General features: G+C 36.3%; 1 protein-coding gene across 2 annotated transcripts in view; it reads right to left on the bottom strand.

Moving 5' to 3' along the window:
• The window catches only part of nbas (NBAS subunit of NRZ tethering complex), a 134550-nt gene that overhangs the window by 71091 nt on the left and 44869 nt on the right, over window positions 1-18590 (bottom strand). For both annotated transcript variants that reach the window (XM_043219622.1, XM_043219623.1), the window contains exons 30-35: window positions 17220-17449; window positions 11098-11210; window positions 7277-7390; window positions 4312-4425; window positions 1992-2149; window positions 1177-1248 (exon numbers count right to left, since the gene is read on the bottom strand). In XM_043219622.1, coding sequence (XP_043075557.1) covers window positions 1177-1248; window positions 1992-2149; window positions 4312-4425; window positions 7277-7390; window positions 11098-11210; window positions 17220-17449 — 801 coding nt within the window. The remainder of the gene's footprint in view (window positions 1-1176; window positions 1249-1991; window positions 2150-4311; window positions 4426-7276; window positions 7391-11097; window positions 11211-17219; window positions 17450-18590) is intronic.

Raw genomic sequence — 18590 nt, forward strand, 5'->3', positions numbered from 1 at the left:
GTCAGAAACATAGTGACTGTGTGTACAAACCCAAACCACGTATTTGACCTCATCAATACTTCATTCAGCTTTAAATGCACGTTTAGCAGGTAACCAGCGCACACACATTTACCCAAATTTATTTTTGTGTGCACATGAATCTTTAAACATGTCTGTGGCATCTTTTCTCAGGGTGAGGTGAAAACAGTGCTTGCTATGAGTAGAGCAGCTCAGCTCTGAAGCTATGCTTATACTGTATGAAAAATGGAAAGAGAGTATGTTATTGAAGCATTGAACTCAAAGTTCAGTCAAAGGCTGTGCTTTACAGCCCACTATAATGCAATGATCCAGGAGAAGATTTTACTATTTTATAGCCATGAATGAAGCATTGGTGCTCAAGTAAAAATGTGTAACAAAAGCTTACAGACAGTATTAAGCCTAAATGAACCTTTTTTACTTTCTTATGAAACGATTAAATCGCATTCCCATTCTTGTTTCCATAATGTATGTGTGTGTGCTGTGAATATTTATTAGGTATACATAAATAAACAAAAATGTAATATATTTAAGAAAAAATGTTATGTTTATATATTAAATTTATTATATGTATTTATTATATTATTAATATATATGTGTGTGTATATGTATATATTTTATGTATATATTTAAGAAAAAATGTTATGTTTAAATATTAAATATACTATATTTATTATATATATATATATATATATATATATATATATATGTGTGTGTGTGTGTGTGTACACACGTTTTATGTAAATAATAGATACAAGACTATATATATATATATATATATATATATATATATATATATATATATATATATATATATAACAAACAACTAAACACAGACATATTACGCAAACAAATACCTACTGTTGCGATTAATCATTTGACAGCACTAATGTATATTAATTTTGTTATTTTGGCTTTTATTCAGAAGATCACGTCACAAGATTAAACCATTAAAACGACCATTTAAATTAGCCAGGAAAGGACAGGTGTTTAAATTTGTGAAAATAAACGTATTAGTGTGTCATACTTTTTTTCCATTTCCATTTTAACCTAAACATTGAAAAGCTAAATTCTGTGTAAAATGAAAAAAAAAAAACTCTTCAAAGTGTCACAATAAATAAAGAACTACGATGTGATGTACGCAGAAGCACTGTTCTTTACCTCAGACATTTCACTGGCCGTTCTCCGGGCTCGAGAGGGATCAATCTTGTAATTTACAGCCTGGTACAGAACCTAAGACAAGAGAGGAGAGCAAAGAATTGACTTTCTAATTCCTGCCCTTCAGCACAATACCTTTTTTCCTCTTAAATTTTCTTTGCTCTTAAATGTTTAATCGTTCTGGCAGTATTTATACTTGGCACAGCGGTAAAACTTATTTAAATTACAATTCCATTCCTCAATACATTTCCTTTTGAGTGTTTCAATGTGGCGACTATCTCTGTATACGTAAATCTACTTTAGGCCTTTCCTAAAAGCAGCCTGACACCAAAGCAGTCAACACAGAGGAAGATAGAGGCGACTTGAGCTGGAAAGAGTGCTTAGGGGGTAATAGTGTGTGTGTGTGTGTGTGTGTGTGTGTGTGTGTGTGTGTGTGTGTGTGTTGGAAGCAATTTCTAAAACTTAAAAGCTCTGTTTTAAGTCTCTCTATGCATACCGTGTCCAACGCAGCATATGCCTATACACAGAAACTAGACAAGAAAGGAGCAGAGACTTGGCAAATGTTTCTATAGAATAACTATTTAAACCATTCCAGCTATAAATACACTTTATAGCTAGTTTCCTGGGGTTTAAATTATGACTGCAGTGGAGATCAGGAGTTAGCCTTTACCTTAAAGTATACTTATTAACTACAGAGATATTACATGTAAACCTACATACAAAATCTTTTGTAGGCACTAAAAATCACCTCTCTCTTTCTCTCTCTACATGTATAAAATAGTTAGAGGGATGATATATCTAAGTGGACAAAAAGGCACCTGCGTCTGAAGGGAACTGGAAGCTGCTAACAGATTCTGGATGCTGCTGGGAGGAGAGTGTGTGAGCGCAAACGCCATCAGCTCTTGACGGGCAGAAAGCTGCGAGTACGTCTCACACTGACCCAGCTGAGCGCACACATCCCAACCATCACTATAGCCTAGAGTGAGAAGAAAAAAAGGGAAATTTATGGAAAGCACAGTTATATACATGAGACATGAGATTTCAAACCGACTTTGAAGGAGCATTTCTTATGTTTCAACTTGTAAAAAAGGTCTAGAGAGCACTTAGCAACCATTTTCCAGGGCCTGAGTGCTTTTAAACTTCAATTCAATTTCTGAATATTTTATTGCAATTTGAATTTTAATTCAAAAAAAGAGAATCAAAATGAAATAATGTAGCTGCTATGCAGGTGATTTTCAACTAGAAAATGAAAGTCTGTCAATCGATGCTGGTTTGATAAACCTAGATCGAAAGTTTCAAAAGTCTATAATTGGACAGAAGGAATGACAGAATTACAGATAAAAATGAGAGATAGAATGACAGAACAATACAAAACAAAAAACAGAGAACAAGAAATGACACAAAGACTGAACAACAGAAGTATCAATATAAAAATACAGAATGACAGAAAGACAGATGACAGAACAAACCAAAGACAAAGATAGAGAGACTGATGGATAGAATGACAGAAAGATAAAACAATAGCTAGAATGATAGATAGAACAATTGATAGATAGAACGATCGATAGAATTGAAGATACTGTAGAAAGAACGATAGATGGAACGCTAGAATGATAGACAGATATACAAATAGATAGATGATATAACATCTGCCCAGCAACAACAAAAACAGCAAAACCCACAATCCTCTGCTTCAGCATCAGCGAACGCAGAGCTGCGCTTTTAGCTATAGCATAGTTTGAAGATTCTGTTGCAGTTCTATTCTTGTTTTTCCATCCGTGGCTTTTATTGCTTCATGTATTCAGTAAATCTTTCTAATCTCTAGCACTCTCCCTCTCTTCCTCATTCTCCACGAGTGACTGAATAATTACACAGTGAAGCAGGAGAGAGGCTAACCCATTTTCCACACTGATGTTAGCGAGGCTGTGAGACTGCTGCCGATAGCAATCAGAGATTAGCACATCTTCTGTTCTCAAGCCTGCATTAATCTACCCCAGCCTGAAGCATACACACACACACACACACACGCACGCACGCAACACCAGTCTCTTTCCAATATCTGATGGCGCATTGACTGAACAGCAGCACACAAGCGCACACACATAAAACACCTTTGAGCTCTGACTAGAGATGCATCTGACTGGAATGATAAAGATGGTCCTGCTGATCGCATTCACAACATTTTGTTATTCGAACTTCACTTAGGTAAACACCAAAAGTCTGCAAGAGGATTCTGATGCTGTAAGGATGATAAACCTCTCAATAATTAATTTCCATGTCTTCGTAATGGTTGGATAATGGTTTAAATCATTTCAGAGAGACTGCACTCACACCGATCAACTTCTAATCAAACTAGTATATAAACCCTGCAGACTCTTTTGAAGCTGGTTTTGGTACAACAGAAAAACATTCAAATTATTTTACATTATTAATAAGCTGTTTTGGTGAATCTTCTTCATTTGCATTTGTTATTATTTTTTTTGCACACAGTTCAATTCGAAAGTTTAGTGGTAAGATTTTAGGTAATTAAAAAAAAAATCTAACATTGTAAACGACTTTAATATCACTTTTGATCAATGTACTTGAAAAACAAATGGTAATATTTTCTATTAAAAAAATAAACCTAACTTTGGTAGCGTATATTTATTAATAATTATATTTTAAAAACATATTTTTATTGTCTGCTTACAATTGCTTACATTGTCTGTATTTTCTTTTATATTAAAAGTCACAATTAACATCGAAACCACAGTATCACTGATCAGGAATGGTTTTATGTGTGGTTACTTGTGGTCCTCTCTCCTCCCCATTCACTTCCTGTCATTGCTTCAACTGTCCTATCAATAATAAATGTAACAAAGGCAGAAATATATTACTGTTATTATGCAAGAACTATGGGAAAAAGGGTGAAATAGACTAAATAGGAAAAAAGAAATTATATATATATAATTTTTTTTTTCAATTGCAAATACTGTAATGTTTCATCCTTATATGATTTCATATATTTTTTTTAAACTGTTAAACTTTAAGATTTTCAAGAATACAAAAGTCTGATCCCTGAAAACCCACAGCGCATTTCTTGGATTAACACAAAGTAGAAAGTGAAGAGAGACTTAGAGTCAAGCTGCGCCGGCTTACCTGCAGCCATCAGATCCTGGCAGTGGATGTAGGAGGCCTTGAAGTCCTGACAGCGCAGAGCCTGTTCTGCCAGCAGAGTGAGCACCTGACCCTTCCTCTTGACCTCATCATCACCTAAACACACACCAAATCATCACACAACCATGAGATATGACAGCGTCGTGAGCCAGCAGTGCAAACTTTACTGAAAACTGACTCACTCATTCAAAATGTGAATGAGTTTGTCTATTCATCGAAACTGATTTGGAGACCTTTAGCATTGCGTAACTGAGAAACACATCCATCACAAAGGGGTTTTAACTTTAAAATATTCATTTTCCTGATTCAGACAATTTTTTTTTTATATTATATATGTTATTTGCACATGTATTTTAAGCAAGTTACAACCATCTTCCAGTAATTACGAATTTGTTTATAACAAACAGCTTTTCCCGTCACAAGACTTTAATTGATGAACTGGAGTAAAAGTTTTTCAAATCTGCTCTGATGAACAAACAAACTCATCTTTATCTTGGATGGTAGGATGGTTAATAGATTCTAAGCAAAATTTCATTTTTGGATGAATTAATCTTTTAAACCCGTCTAATACCATCATCACCAGCACATTTCATTTCAGTTTAGATGGATTTATAAAAAAAAAAAAAAAAAAAACTTCACTCTTACACAATAAGAATCTGCTCAAGAGTAAATTAATTTCCTTTCATATGTTTTTTCCTGATAAATTCCTGGACGGCTGCTTTGATGTTGTACAAATATCACAATCACATCTCAGAGAATGCCCTCTTACACAGCTCTGATCTTGGCCCAAAATAAGAAAATAGAAGCCTGATGAAAACAGTGATAGGGGTTGTCTTTTTCATTAAAGTGTGTGTCTAGCATCAAAGGCCAGACAGGCAATAATACAAGTGCAGGCAGGAAAGTGAGCGTATTCGATCCCATAGATATGATTATTCGCAAGTAAAATCAAAAGGGTTGATACTACGGGAAGTGTCCCATCTCCTTATTCCAAACTGATTTATGTGAGACATGGAAGTCTTGATATTTCAGGAGTATTTATTGCTGTCCGTTTCTCCTCTCTGTCATGCCAGTGCAGATACAGGCGCAGGAGCGCTGACACATACGCACAAACAAAACAGCCCTACGGCCATTAGTCGAGGGTAAGCCAAGGTGAATACATCAAACACTAGCACGGCAAACACCCAGTCACTTCATAGAGAGCTAATCAATTCCACTATACACGACAAGAAGAGCTTCTGATGTCCTGCATACTGATCCGCCTGACATCCACAGAGGAGAAGCGAGTCACCTCAATTACCCCTGAAACCAACGCAAGAACTGATCGCTTCACCTACGAGAAGACGACCGACATTCATGCTGGCTCACAAAATAAGTGGCCGATAGAGATTCAAAAGAATGTTTAACTAATGATACTTTCCACAAACGGGAAGCACTCTCGTGTCCTGTGACTTTTAGAAGCACCGGCAACACGCTTTCCGATGGGAGAAGCAACTTGAATTAAATAAAGCAAAAAATTGAGAAAGAGAGAGAGCCAGTGAGAGCGGGAGAGAAATCTAAATAAATATTATATTAGCTAAGGTTGACGATCAATATTTTTGAAGGTTAACCACCTCCTTTCGCTGAACATTTTGTAAATATAAATATAAATATTTAGCTTCATCAAGTTTTGTCGAAATTATCCATGCTCGATCACTTTCAGGCAGCTAAAAGTGACAAAACTTGTCAAAACTTGAAAACTTGTCACATGACCTGAATACAGCCGATTCTCTTTAATGGATTTATCTGTTTCTGTTTAAAAAAAAACAACAACGAGGGCACTTGTAAGCTTCTACGGTAAGTGGTCTTTTTTGACAAAACGTGTTTAGGGTTCAGATCGTACTAAATGTAGGGAATAATGCCGACAATCAGCTCATTTTTTGAGTGGTGTATATCATATCACATATACATATCAACTTTAAAGCAGTTTTTAAAAGCTCCGGGGCCTATTTTATACCCTATTTATGAAAAGTGCCTAATTTACACCAGGGTTGCATTTTGCGCCCATTTATCCTGTCAGTGGGACTCAATTTTGTCGGAGGTCGTATTGTTACAACTATAAAATTGCCCTTACTGTCTTTGATTACGCACTGCCATTTCCTGCATTGGAGAAAGAACAGAAAGCAAAACATTTCAAATGTGTGACAAAACAGTGCAGACCAATTATCTGCAGCCGACAACACAGCATGTGTTGTCATGTGGCCATGTACAAACATAAATTGGATATTTTCGATCCACACATGCACCCTTACAAAGCCGCACAATGGATTTACTTCAGAAAGAAAGAAAAAGAGCGAGAGAGAGCGGAAGCTAGAGACCAATCGTTATACTATCCCTTCGCTTTACTGAGATCATGCTGATTCATGGAACTAACTGATTGTAGATTCACGAGGTCACATCTCTGATGCGCATCTTTCTGGGCCGTCCGATGTAATATTAATCTCTAACCCCTGAGCAAAGCATACTTCAAAGAAACGTCTACTTACTCATTCAATCGCTCACTCACGCGTATTCATCTATTTATTCACCTGTAGACTCGGCGCTGCTGACTTGGCAAATACAGATTAAACACACACTGGAAAGCTTACAGATTAGCGCCGTTTAATCTACGAGAAACCGACGCTGTAATGCGCCGCCTTCTGCTACGAGTGTCTTGTCATTTTGGAACGGCATGAAAATATTTATAACTTTCGAGGACTGGACTGACTAACGACTAAAACAAAACCCTGGATGAAGCGATGCCAAGAACTGATGTGGGTATTTTTCATCGTAACTGCTGTGGCAGGCTGTCTGTGACAGTGCTGATGAATCTTCGCAGCTGGAAATGCTTCCGTTCAAGCGCTTTTCTCCAATGGGCATACATAAATGGACCGTTAGCCTGATGCCGAGGAAAGTTCTCATTTGGTTTTACCTGCAACGCGCAGCAGTCTGGCCAAGCTGAGGAGGAGAGTGGACTGTCTGTAGGCAGTAGGGCACTGAGAGATGCACTCCTTTATCAGTGATAGACGAACCGTCCGCAGACGCACTGCAGAGACAAAGAGGAAATGAGAGAAAAGAACAAAACAAAGATCACAAGTTAAGTTGCCAGATTTTCTTTTATTACTTATAACATGTAGGCTCTGTGTTTGAGATTTGCCATCAAATTTTTTCTTAGCTTCTTCTATCCATTCCCAATGATAACCACAATAAAAAAAAATCTAGAAGTCGAGACGGCGGACCATCGGTATTACAAACTCTTTGCACACGTTTAAACTGGCTAATAGGCAGGTTTTTAATACGAGGCATTTTAGATTAAAACTATTACCTCTTAAAATCCATTGTTTTTCAATACAATTCAGTTTCAAATTTATCTTTAGAGATACATGTTCATTTACATCAAGAAAACTAATACTCTCTTTGTCACACTCCATAGACAACTTCATATTCAGTTCTAGAATTAGGATAATTAGCAAACAACAATTCAGCAAGCAATTTGGCCTTCACTTACACGGTGATAGAACACATCTAATTAGTGTGATCTCCTGTTATTTAAAGTTGTACCTCTGTTCACGTAACATGTGCCTGACGAAGACCTGATCAAAACGTTGCAACATTAAATTATTCTTATGAAGAAGTCAAAGCAGTGTGTGGATAGTAGGTTTCTTCTTTTGGGGGGGGTTTTCGCCGGCACCTGAACATTGTGTGGATTTGTGGGATGTGTGCAACATTTTATAATACTTTGATCTTAGAATTATTCACATGGCCATATATTTAAGCAGAGCCCAGCATACACAACTGTCAATGCAAAGCACCTACCTTTTTTTTTTTTTTTTTTTTTTTTTACTGTATTTTATTAATTGTATTAAAGACATGTTATCTATTTAACAACAAGAGATTTTGAGCCATTTCAAAGGAAATACATAAATACTGAAATATATGTAATACAATACGGTTCAAAAATCTGCATTCAGCATGAAAATACGATAAATAAACAGATACTCGTGAAAAAAGTGATATGCTATTATTTTAACAATAGAATGGCTTGTTGACTGGCCAGTCAAGGACAGTAATATGAAGGTCAGCAAACCACTTGGAAGTGGTCTTGTCTCTGTGGGCAGGTGCTAAAGTCCTGTTGGAAAAGATAATCAGCATCTCCATAAAGCAGATGCAAGCATAAAATGTTTCAAAATTATTTGGTAGATGGCTACATTGACTTTGGGCTTCATATAAACACAATGGTCCAACACACAGCACCCCAAATCATCACTGACTTTGCAAACATCACACTGGACTTCGAGCAGCTTGGATTCTGTGTCTCTCCGGTTTTCCTCCAAACTCCAAACCTTTATTTTTCAAATGAAATGCAAATTTTACTTTTATCACCAGTTCTTTTTCTCCTTAGACTAGATGAGATGCTTTTGCGTCGTTTCTGTTTCAGAATTTGCTTGGTAGCCCTTTTCCTGTGGGTGACTCTCGATGCACTGACTCCAGCTTCAGTCGACTCTTTTTAAATCTCTCCCGAGTATTTGAATCAGCTTAACGGTATTCTCAAGCTTGTGGTCATCCCTGTTGCTTGTTTCCAACTTCTTCCTTCAAGTCAACTATGCTTTGATACAGCACCCAAGTGTGCAGTCTTCCTCATTATTGTGGTTTCAAAGAACAAGAGATACCCAGAATATATACTGTAGAGTTGATCATTTAATGAAACTCAAAATGTAAATATTCTAATATTTTTTACACTCTATTCCTTAAATACAATTTTCAACAACAAGCCTTATAAAGTCTGAATTAGCTAGCATTCCATTTAAGAAAAAAAAGTTACAAAAAATATCAAATTCACCGCATACATCCTGCTCACTTCCTGTCATAACAGGCAAGTACTTGTGATGTGTGGTAATTGGATGGACACAAAGCGTGTCTCAGCTGTCTGGCTGAGCACAGTTTAAAATATTGAGCTGGAAGTGGTCTGTGCTGGAGGTCACGCTGGTCTGAAGCAGGCAGGGGGCCGAGTGGGCCGCGAGTTACAGGCCTGCAGGGGGGCAGACAGCTCCATCTTCTGAGGGGACACCGCGGGGGCAACACCTGAACCGCACACAGACCAGCCAGCCATCAGCAGCACCTGCCAAAGCCATTAACCTGCTTCCAAAAACAGAGCTTTGTGTTTACTTGAACGTGAGCGTCACTGATTACAGTTTAGCTTTATCTCTCACTCTTCCACTTGTAAAGTTTAAAAGTGCAGATTTAAATGAATTGGAGGATAAGATGGGAAATAAGCAGATAAATGAAGCAGTAAGATGAGCTTTGAGGTAGGCTACAGCTCCCCGTCGACTGACAGTCGGGTGTATAACTCCACCTGCTAGGAAGAAGACAGCCGCAGGGGTCACTGGGGTCATGCAGGGCGAATGAGCTCAAGAAGAGTTTCCACTTGATGTATTCAGACTTCCTTCGTAAGTTTAGGAAGGACAGGCGAGCTGCTCCTGGTCTTGCCTGGACTAGATAAAACAGTTTCTTCAAAAGGATCCTGGGAGAGGCACACATGGGGCTAAAGAGGCCTTCTTTTTTTTTTAGAAATGTGTAGTTTTACTTTCCTTTTCACTTGTGTTGTATTATCAATGATATCTTCATTTTGTCTCCTCGCAAATGTGCTTCACAGACAACAACTGATTAACAATATATGACTGTCCGCTTTAAATCTCCAGATTGAATATTAATATTGGTTTTAGTGCATTTCTCATTTTTAACCTCAATAAAGTATCTAGCAGAAAAGTGAAAATGTAAATGTGTTTGAAAAGCCCTTGAGGACAGTGTCAGTAATGCTATAAAAATGCAAGTTTTAATTGAGGGGCATCCACAAAGGACATGTTCTTGTGTTAAAACAGCACGGCTGATAAGAACAGAATTGCTTTTTACTCGGAAAACAGCAAGTCATGGTACAATAGTTCATGTCTATACAGACCCATCAAATGCAGTGATGTGTAAAGAGTCGTACGACTGTAACCGATCAATACAATCTCTAATTTACAAAGCATAAAAGTCACTTTTTGACTATTGCTGGATGAAGTATTAAATCTGTACGTGATAATGGGAAAAGGTTGACCCAAGTGATATTCTTCATGCATAAAGCTGTAAAAAAAGATGAATTGCCTTTTATTGCTGTATTGAAGCATAAACAAAAATGATTAAATATAATTCTGTTTAATGTTCACCTAAATAAAAGCTGTGGGTAAAAAGGGCATTATATATTTTAATTATTTCAAATTTGATTGAAATTAAAATTAAAATTTAAAATTAAAAATTAAATTAATGTCCTTTAAAGTCTTCTGCTTCTTCTTCTTAAAAAAAAAAAAAAAAAAAAAAAAAAAAAAAAAGTTCGATATTTTAATAACTGTTTTTAAATTGTAGTCTACTTCTTTGAAAGCAAAATAAAAATTTTAGCTGCCAAAAAATAAATATATAAATAAAATTATGGACCAAGACGCCAACATTTTACATATCGCCACTCAGAAAAAACAGGTATTTTTTGATATATCATAAAGCCCTGGTTTTGACATTTTACTTTTCTTTGGTTTTTATTTTTCCCTCAAACCAAACAGGAATAGCAAACACGAACAGAGCCATAAACACAAACAGGTACACCAGGGGCTTATTTTCCAATGGTCGATTTGATCTAGACAATTTAGTCAGTTTAAGCAACAATCTCCTGAAGGAAATGGAAGAACATATTTTCGAATGGTAGTCGAAATGCTGCATTACCTTGTAAAGGAAGAATCTTGACGCCAAACTGCTCCAATCGAGAGAGGGCACTGATGAGATCCAACTCCTCTTGGACGAGAGAAGGACAATCCGTGATCAACAGCAAACACAACCTAACAGACACACCAAGAAGATTCAAATGAATGAAACTCCTTTTGTGTTCCACAGAAGATAGAATCTCATATAGGTCTGGAGGATGGGTACATGATGGCAGAATTTTCTCTTTTTTTTTGATTGAACAGTTCCTTTACAGCGAAAACAGAAAAAAAGCAGCAGCCCTTCCTTCAAATGACTTTTGATTTTTCTTATTTCTTAATTACAGACTGAGACTCTGATGTCACGTCGCTTTCAAACTGTTATCAGAGGCTTGCAGAGGCCTGCGTCTGCTCCACATCTGTGCTGCTATAAATGTGCTTCATAAGACAACGGGGACGGACCAAAAAACAAATAAAAGCACAGATCCCGGGCCAGCTCTGCTGTCACTTTCCAATATAGTTTGGCCGAGACAACTGGACCAGGGGAAGCTAGGGGTGCACTTCTGATCCCAGCCAGCAGCAACAGAGAAAGCGGAGCAAAAATAATAATTCAATTTAAGAGCTTGAGGAAAAAACAACAACAACAAAAACGCAGCAGTATTTTTCAAGTAGTTTCTTCTACAGTGTGAGTTTTTACATGGTAGTTATTTTCAGTGACACTGCAATCGGACCCAGAAGACCGTTTCCAGCTCCGCTTTGCATAAGATTTACTGTGGGTCGTACAACTACTGGCCAATATAAAAAAAAATTATACTACCCTTCAAACAGTTTAAGGAGCTTACGCAGCAGTTTGCTATGAATACTGTACACAATGTATTAATCATAGTGGCTTTGTGATCTGGGGTGAACAACCACAAGGTTGTAGTTTGAAACTATCACCAGTGACCTTGAGCAAGGCACCGACGTGTACTGTGCATAAAAAGTGTAACATAAAAAGCTTCATTTGAAAGTGTCTGCTAAATGACTGTGTACTTATTAACGAAACTGCATTGCCCCTGGGCTGAATTAAAATGCAACACGCGCAGGCAAAGGCTGATAGGACGCTTGACTCCAAAAATATTTGGTGACAGATGCCACGCATGAAATATCAAACCTAGTGGCATTAAAAAATATATTTTCATTAATTAATTTTTTTTTTTTTTTTATTTTGTAGGGAATTTAACTAATGTTAGACTCAGGGTAATTTTAGTGGATGTCTGAGGTTTATAAAATTCCATAACTTGTAATGAGAAGTTCTTAGAGAACCTGCCTGCAGTTTTCTGACAAAACAAACTTTGGTGGTTTAAGGCTTGAAACTCTAAATATAGGGATTGTCCAAGCAAAATTAAATGATTTAATAATTTATTATTTTTTAGAGTGAAATAATTTTACTTTCAATAACTAAATACATATTTCATATTTAATTTTTATTTAATAACTACATTAATTCATCCTTTTTTTTTACATTTATTTTAGACTTCCCCTCCAAAACATTTGACAGCTATTATTAGTGTTGTAAAATTGATTTATTATAGCATCCACATTATTTACATAATGTGTGTATGCTGTGTATAATTATATGAAATTCTATATTTATATGTAACAGATGATATAAAATACAATTATATACACACAAATATGTATTAAATATGAGTGTGAGTGTGTTTATAAAGACATATACACATATTATGTAAACAAAAACTTTTTCAAAAAAATTTATCGATTTGACAGTATTTTTATTGAATCATTTAAAGCCTAAAACATACTTCAATTTGTCGCATAATTTGTTGTAAAAAATATTTCTTAAATAATGCCCATTTACTTGAACATTTTTTATATAATGAAATGTCATTTTTCTGTGAAATTTAACAGCGTAAATAGCTTTTGGGGCCAGACATACAGAAATGAAAAAAAATGCAAGCATTTTTATGCTAATAATCTAAAGCTAACATCACACCGAATGCGTGTTTGCTGTAGTATCTGATTAGACCGCATGAACATCCTAAATATAATTAGAATTATAAGATCAGGATTCATCCAAAGACTTGAGGAGCGAGAAAAAACATCACCATCATCATCATCATTAATTCACCACATCACAATCCCACCAGATTTCTGAAGCACAGACTGATGAAAAACCTCATGTTCTTTTACCACATCTTTTCACTTTCTTTCCACTAAACACTTTAAAAACACTCTGCCCAACGTGTCAGAGCAGCCCAAATGGTTTCAAGCAGTTTCCAAGACAACTGCGCTACTATTAAAATGTAAGTGAAAGCACCAGCTATCTTCAAAATCCCGTAAAACCCATTCAACATGAAACAACCGCTCTAAACACCCATTGCACAGTCCTCTGCTTCCAGGGGCTAAAGCAGTCTTTGTAATAAAGGCCTCTGATTAGCCTCAGTATACTAATAATTACAAGCGTTTTTCTCAGTTGTGTTTGGCAGGAAGTGACCGTATGTGATGACGACTTAAGCACCCGCTCTTTCAAGATTACTCACAGCATGCCTGTTTTTGTCAAGGCCAAGACACAGCACTTCGTCTTTTCAATTCAGCGTGGACATTTAGCATTGCTAATAACAGAGAAATATGAAGATTTAGGTTTTCACTTATTATTTTAATAAAATTTCGCACCTGTTTGAAAGTAGTATTTGTGGCAAATGCTGAAAATGTAAAAATTCTGTTTTAAAGGGCATCTGTTATGATCCTTTTTATAAGATGTAATAGAAGTCTCAGTTGTCTCCAGAATGTGCCTTTGAAGTTTCTTCTCAAAATACTTATAATACATCATTTTAAACAAGCCTATTTTGAGTGGAAGTAAAAACGGGCTGTTTTTGCGCATGTGTCTTTAAATGCAAATGAGCCCCATTCCCAGCACTTGTTTTCTGAATGGGGCTGTGCCTTTACAGCTCATTTATCAGATATGTCGCTAAAAACCATCTGATCATTACGTCTATCGTGCTAAAAAAAAAAAAAAAAAAAAAAAAAAAAAAATCACATCTATCGTGCTAAAAACAAGCATTTAAAAGCTATATTAGTTTAAACTTCTGATATACGGTTCTCACGCTTAACCACTACTACTACTACTAAACCATACTCTCTTTTATGTCTTTGTTTTTGTGTTTAAACAGCCAAACACACACAAATTGCAAAAACTCAGTCATCATGTCTTCGAGGTTAAACAACCGGGGAAACACTCTCCTTGTTTATATTTTTTTTTTGCACACACTGCCAAAATGCATTTATGCTAAAAACAACACGTAACAGTGAATTTTGCATAATAGGTGCCCTTTAAAAAAATCCAACTAGTTAAAACCTCATATATCATTTAGACACACACACGTGATTTATTTCAGTGTTCGAAAGGGACAGTTAGACAAGAACAGAAGAGAGATCTAGGGCATCTTTAGCATTTTTTTTTGAACTTATTTTGCATTTTAACCTAGTTTGAAAATCCACAACAGATGTTTCTGTTCTTAACCTCTTTACAAAGTTGGATGTATTTAAAAGTACATGTCCTAACTCAACACAATATATCAATAACTAATTTCTAAGGAAGTGGCATGCCAAAACCAACACCTTTATACTAAATTGGGTGCCAGGACATTGAAAGGTGATTACAAATGGAATGGGTGGTTGCTAAGTAGTGGCTATAAGGGGTTGTCTTGTAGGGCTACATAATCATTTTTGCTTTCTACAACAAAAACATTCAGTAGTGGTCTGTGTAGGAAACATGGATTTATTTGTTGATGCAATAGTTTGAATTAGACCACTTTTAATCGCCCAAGATCACGTTTGAAAGTAACAACAGACAACAGCAGTGCATCAAATATGGTAAAAAGAAACTCAAAGAAAGCTATATTTACATCCAAAAATGCTAATTTAACTTACGCGCTAGACTGGAATATCGCATAAAAACAGCACCGTTTCCATCCAATGATTCAAAGAGAACAAAATTGTCACTTCCTGATAAACTGGCACTAAACATCTCTGAGAAGGCTAGGAGAAGTCACTAAATATAAAAAAGTTAAATATGATAAATTATTTGTGCCTCAGAGAGAGCGGTCGTAACAATAAACGGTTCGCTGGTAAATGTATTAGCATTCAGTAAATGTATTATCATTGTAGTTCTCATCGGATAAAAACTTTATCCTACTCAGTTTTGCACAGAAGATTTTTGTAGAATTTTATCATTTATTAATATAAATATAATTCTAAATTATATAATGTAATTTGTTTTAGAATTTATCTGCATCAGCGTTTTATACCAAAAATGCATAAAAATGGGTGGATGGAAACATAGCTGATAAGGTTTGTTCAATTCCAACAAGCAAGTATGGTTGAGCTTCCATTGATATTCGATTAGCTTTTTATGTGTGTCGATCAATGTTAACATACAAAAATCTACGGATCATATAAAGTGATCATATAACTCTTTCTAAACTCCAGTGTCAAAGTTTTGGTAGAACAGACTTTTATAGAGGGACAGAAAAGGTTTCATTAAATATATCTTTGTTTGAGCTTCAAACAAGCTTGGAATGACTTGTAAATGATGATTAAATGATGACAGAACTTTTCATTTTTAAGGGATCTTAAAAAGAAGCACTAAAATTCTTTCAGAACTACTGACTCCAAAAACGGACTACTCATTCTTTCAATGAAGAGGAAATCATTCATTCTCTTTCCAGTCCCAGAATCCTTCACTGACACTTTCACATTCTCCCACCATTTTGTTTTTAATCTTTCAAAGTCTCTTTCGCTCTCAGTGGAGGCAAAAGTGCTATCATTTAAACATTAAGCTCATAATTACTGTCCATACTGTCCAAGTTCCCTGTCTGTCAGTGGCGTGTGCGAGTGAGAGAATGACAGTGATGTGATATGCGTCTGAATGCATGTGGAGTGGCGGCCCGTCCAGCTTCTAGCCCTGAACAGACGACGGCCTAATTACTGACCCACTTTGCAACACGGCCCATCGCTCAGGGGCCGCAGTCTGTCACCCTTAGCGCTCCAGCCCAACAAAACAAAAATAGACAGACAGACAGAGAGACTGGAAACACATTAACCTAGAGCTGCGGGGCGGAAGTGAGCGACCGACTGACTGTCTCTGATGGAGTCAATCTCTCATTATGGCAGCTAATTACACCAATAATAGCCATTGTGAAGGGCTGGATTCATAACAGGCAGGAGACCAGAATGACGTCGGACGGTTTGATTCCTGCGGGGTTTCTTCCTCTTTCATCAGAAACTCCTCAAACAACTGCAGAGTCTGAAGAGGTAGTTTCGGGCTATTTTCGCTCAAGGTTTGATTTCTTAGCCCGAACTAAAGTTTGATTCGACAACCCCTACCTCTGTCAGCTCATATTTATCAACATGAGCACGCACGGTCACTTATATTATTCCAGTTATGCCAATATTTTGGTGTTTTAAAATTTGCATAGTAATGAAAAAAAAAGATAAAACTATTTTGAATTAATAAGCATACGTAAATTAGTTGACACTAAAAAAAATGTTTTATGTATAACTGTAAATAGGCCTATATTATTGTATTATATTATTATATACATCTGCTATATCTGTGTTTCCTGTTAAAAGAGAATAATCCATTTAAAAAACAATAGCAACAATAATGTCATTTTTTATTAATTTATTTTGAGGTGTTTTAAGGTGTTTTAATAATTGTAATAAACTTTTATTAAATTACCTATTATAAAGAAGAAAAAGAAAATAATAATTTAATAATACAAAGCATTAATATAATATTAATAAAAGTAATATAATAAATTAGTTTATAGAAAAACTAAATAAATAAATAAGAACAAAAAGTCACAGTGGACAATAAATAAACAAACTTAGTTATTAACTATTTCAAATTTCAATATATGACTGACAGCTCCTCCTCTAGCCAATCAATCAAAGAGGGGTTATGACGTCACTCAGATGTGCCTCATGAGCTGCCGGTGCCCAGTGTTTTGTTTATTTGTACAGGTGGTAACTGTCAGCCTTGGCAACATCTGTCCATACAGTACACCATTATACCTGTCTGTCTGTAACTGCTGTAATAGAACACACCATCTAAACAAATAAGACGATCATGGGACATCATACCGTGCCAGGTTCATGCAGGGGTCACTGAGGGTGGCAGAAGAGTTGAAGTATTCCCGGGCGGCAGCCAGAACCAGCTCCACGCTTCGGCTATAAGACACACGGCCGTGAGCTTTACCACGGAACGAAACGCTGACCGGAGTATCCTCCGACACGGCGCTGCAGTGCATCAGCTGACCCGCCAGACGGACGTTTTCTTCTCGTCCCGAACATAACAAACTCTCCACAAACACCTGTGTGCACGAAAGACAGAGATTGACAGAAAAAGACAGAGAAATAGATCAGTGCCGTGTAGCGAAGACCCACGGGAAGGACACGTTCAGGTGCGGCAATTAATCACCTGTCTTTTGTCAATTGCCGGCGAGACAAAATCACTACAGGAGAAATATCAAAAACTGCTCTTTCAATGACAACACAATCTCATGAGCATCTCTGTGCAACAGCTGTGGTGTTCTGGGTAATTTCAATGTTGCCTTCAGCTACATTTAGGCAGAATAAGACATCAGCGTTTTGTGTGGTTAGGCCTATTTGTGTGTTGAACCGAAAGTTCCCTCATTAAAACATCATAAAATCCAAAGAACAAGCATTAATAAATAATAGACTGCACTAATTCTCTCTTGATTCCTGCTGTTCTTCACACAAAACACACCATCCATTATTTGTTGTATGGTGATGTTAAGGCCGTCTTTACCCTTAATTGATGTGTGTTATATTTGTCACTGTTATAGGGAGCAACTAGTGGGTGCCTGAAGTAAAATTACCTTTTTTTTCCCCTAAACTGGGGAATTGTTTTTTAATGATTTCTAAGTTATTGATGAGCATCAAATCCTCAGTGTAAAGAGTTTTTAATTTAGGAAGCAGACAGTTGCACTCAATAACAGTGACTATAACGATATAACATCACAAAAATCAACAAATAGTATAACCTTGAAGTCTTAAGCTGTTAAGCACTGGTTAAGCATACTTACAGCATATCCCGGCTCTGTTAATGTGTATACTTGTATGTGTGTATGTGTGTATACACACGTGAATATATACATGTATAGAGAATCTATAACATGTTAATATATAATTACATTTTGCTATAGACTTAGAAATCGTTTCATGTCTTTCCATCATCTTTGCAGTTTATGTATCTGGTTTAAATAAACATTTTGCATTAGGTGCACAAACTAATTAAAATCAGCAAAGCGAAGTGGCATTACTGGGACAGGTATTATGTGTGTTTACGTGCGTGCCACAAAACCTGAACGCCATTAACCGTGGCCCTTGGAGTTTCATATGGTCTTTAGAAATATAATCTGCAAGTGCTTTAATCTGTCTGCATTAGAGAATCCAATATCTGCAGTGCACATTGCACCTATAACCATAACA

This window comes from Puntigrus tetrazona, chromosome 20 (assembly GCF_018831695.1).
Source record: "Puntigrus tetrazona isolate hp1 chromosome 20, ASM1883169v1, whole genome shotgun sequence".
NCBI lineage: Eukaryota > Metazoa > Chordata > Actinopteri > Cypriniformes > Cyprinidae > Puntigrus > Puntigrus tetrazona.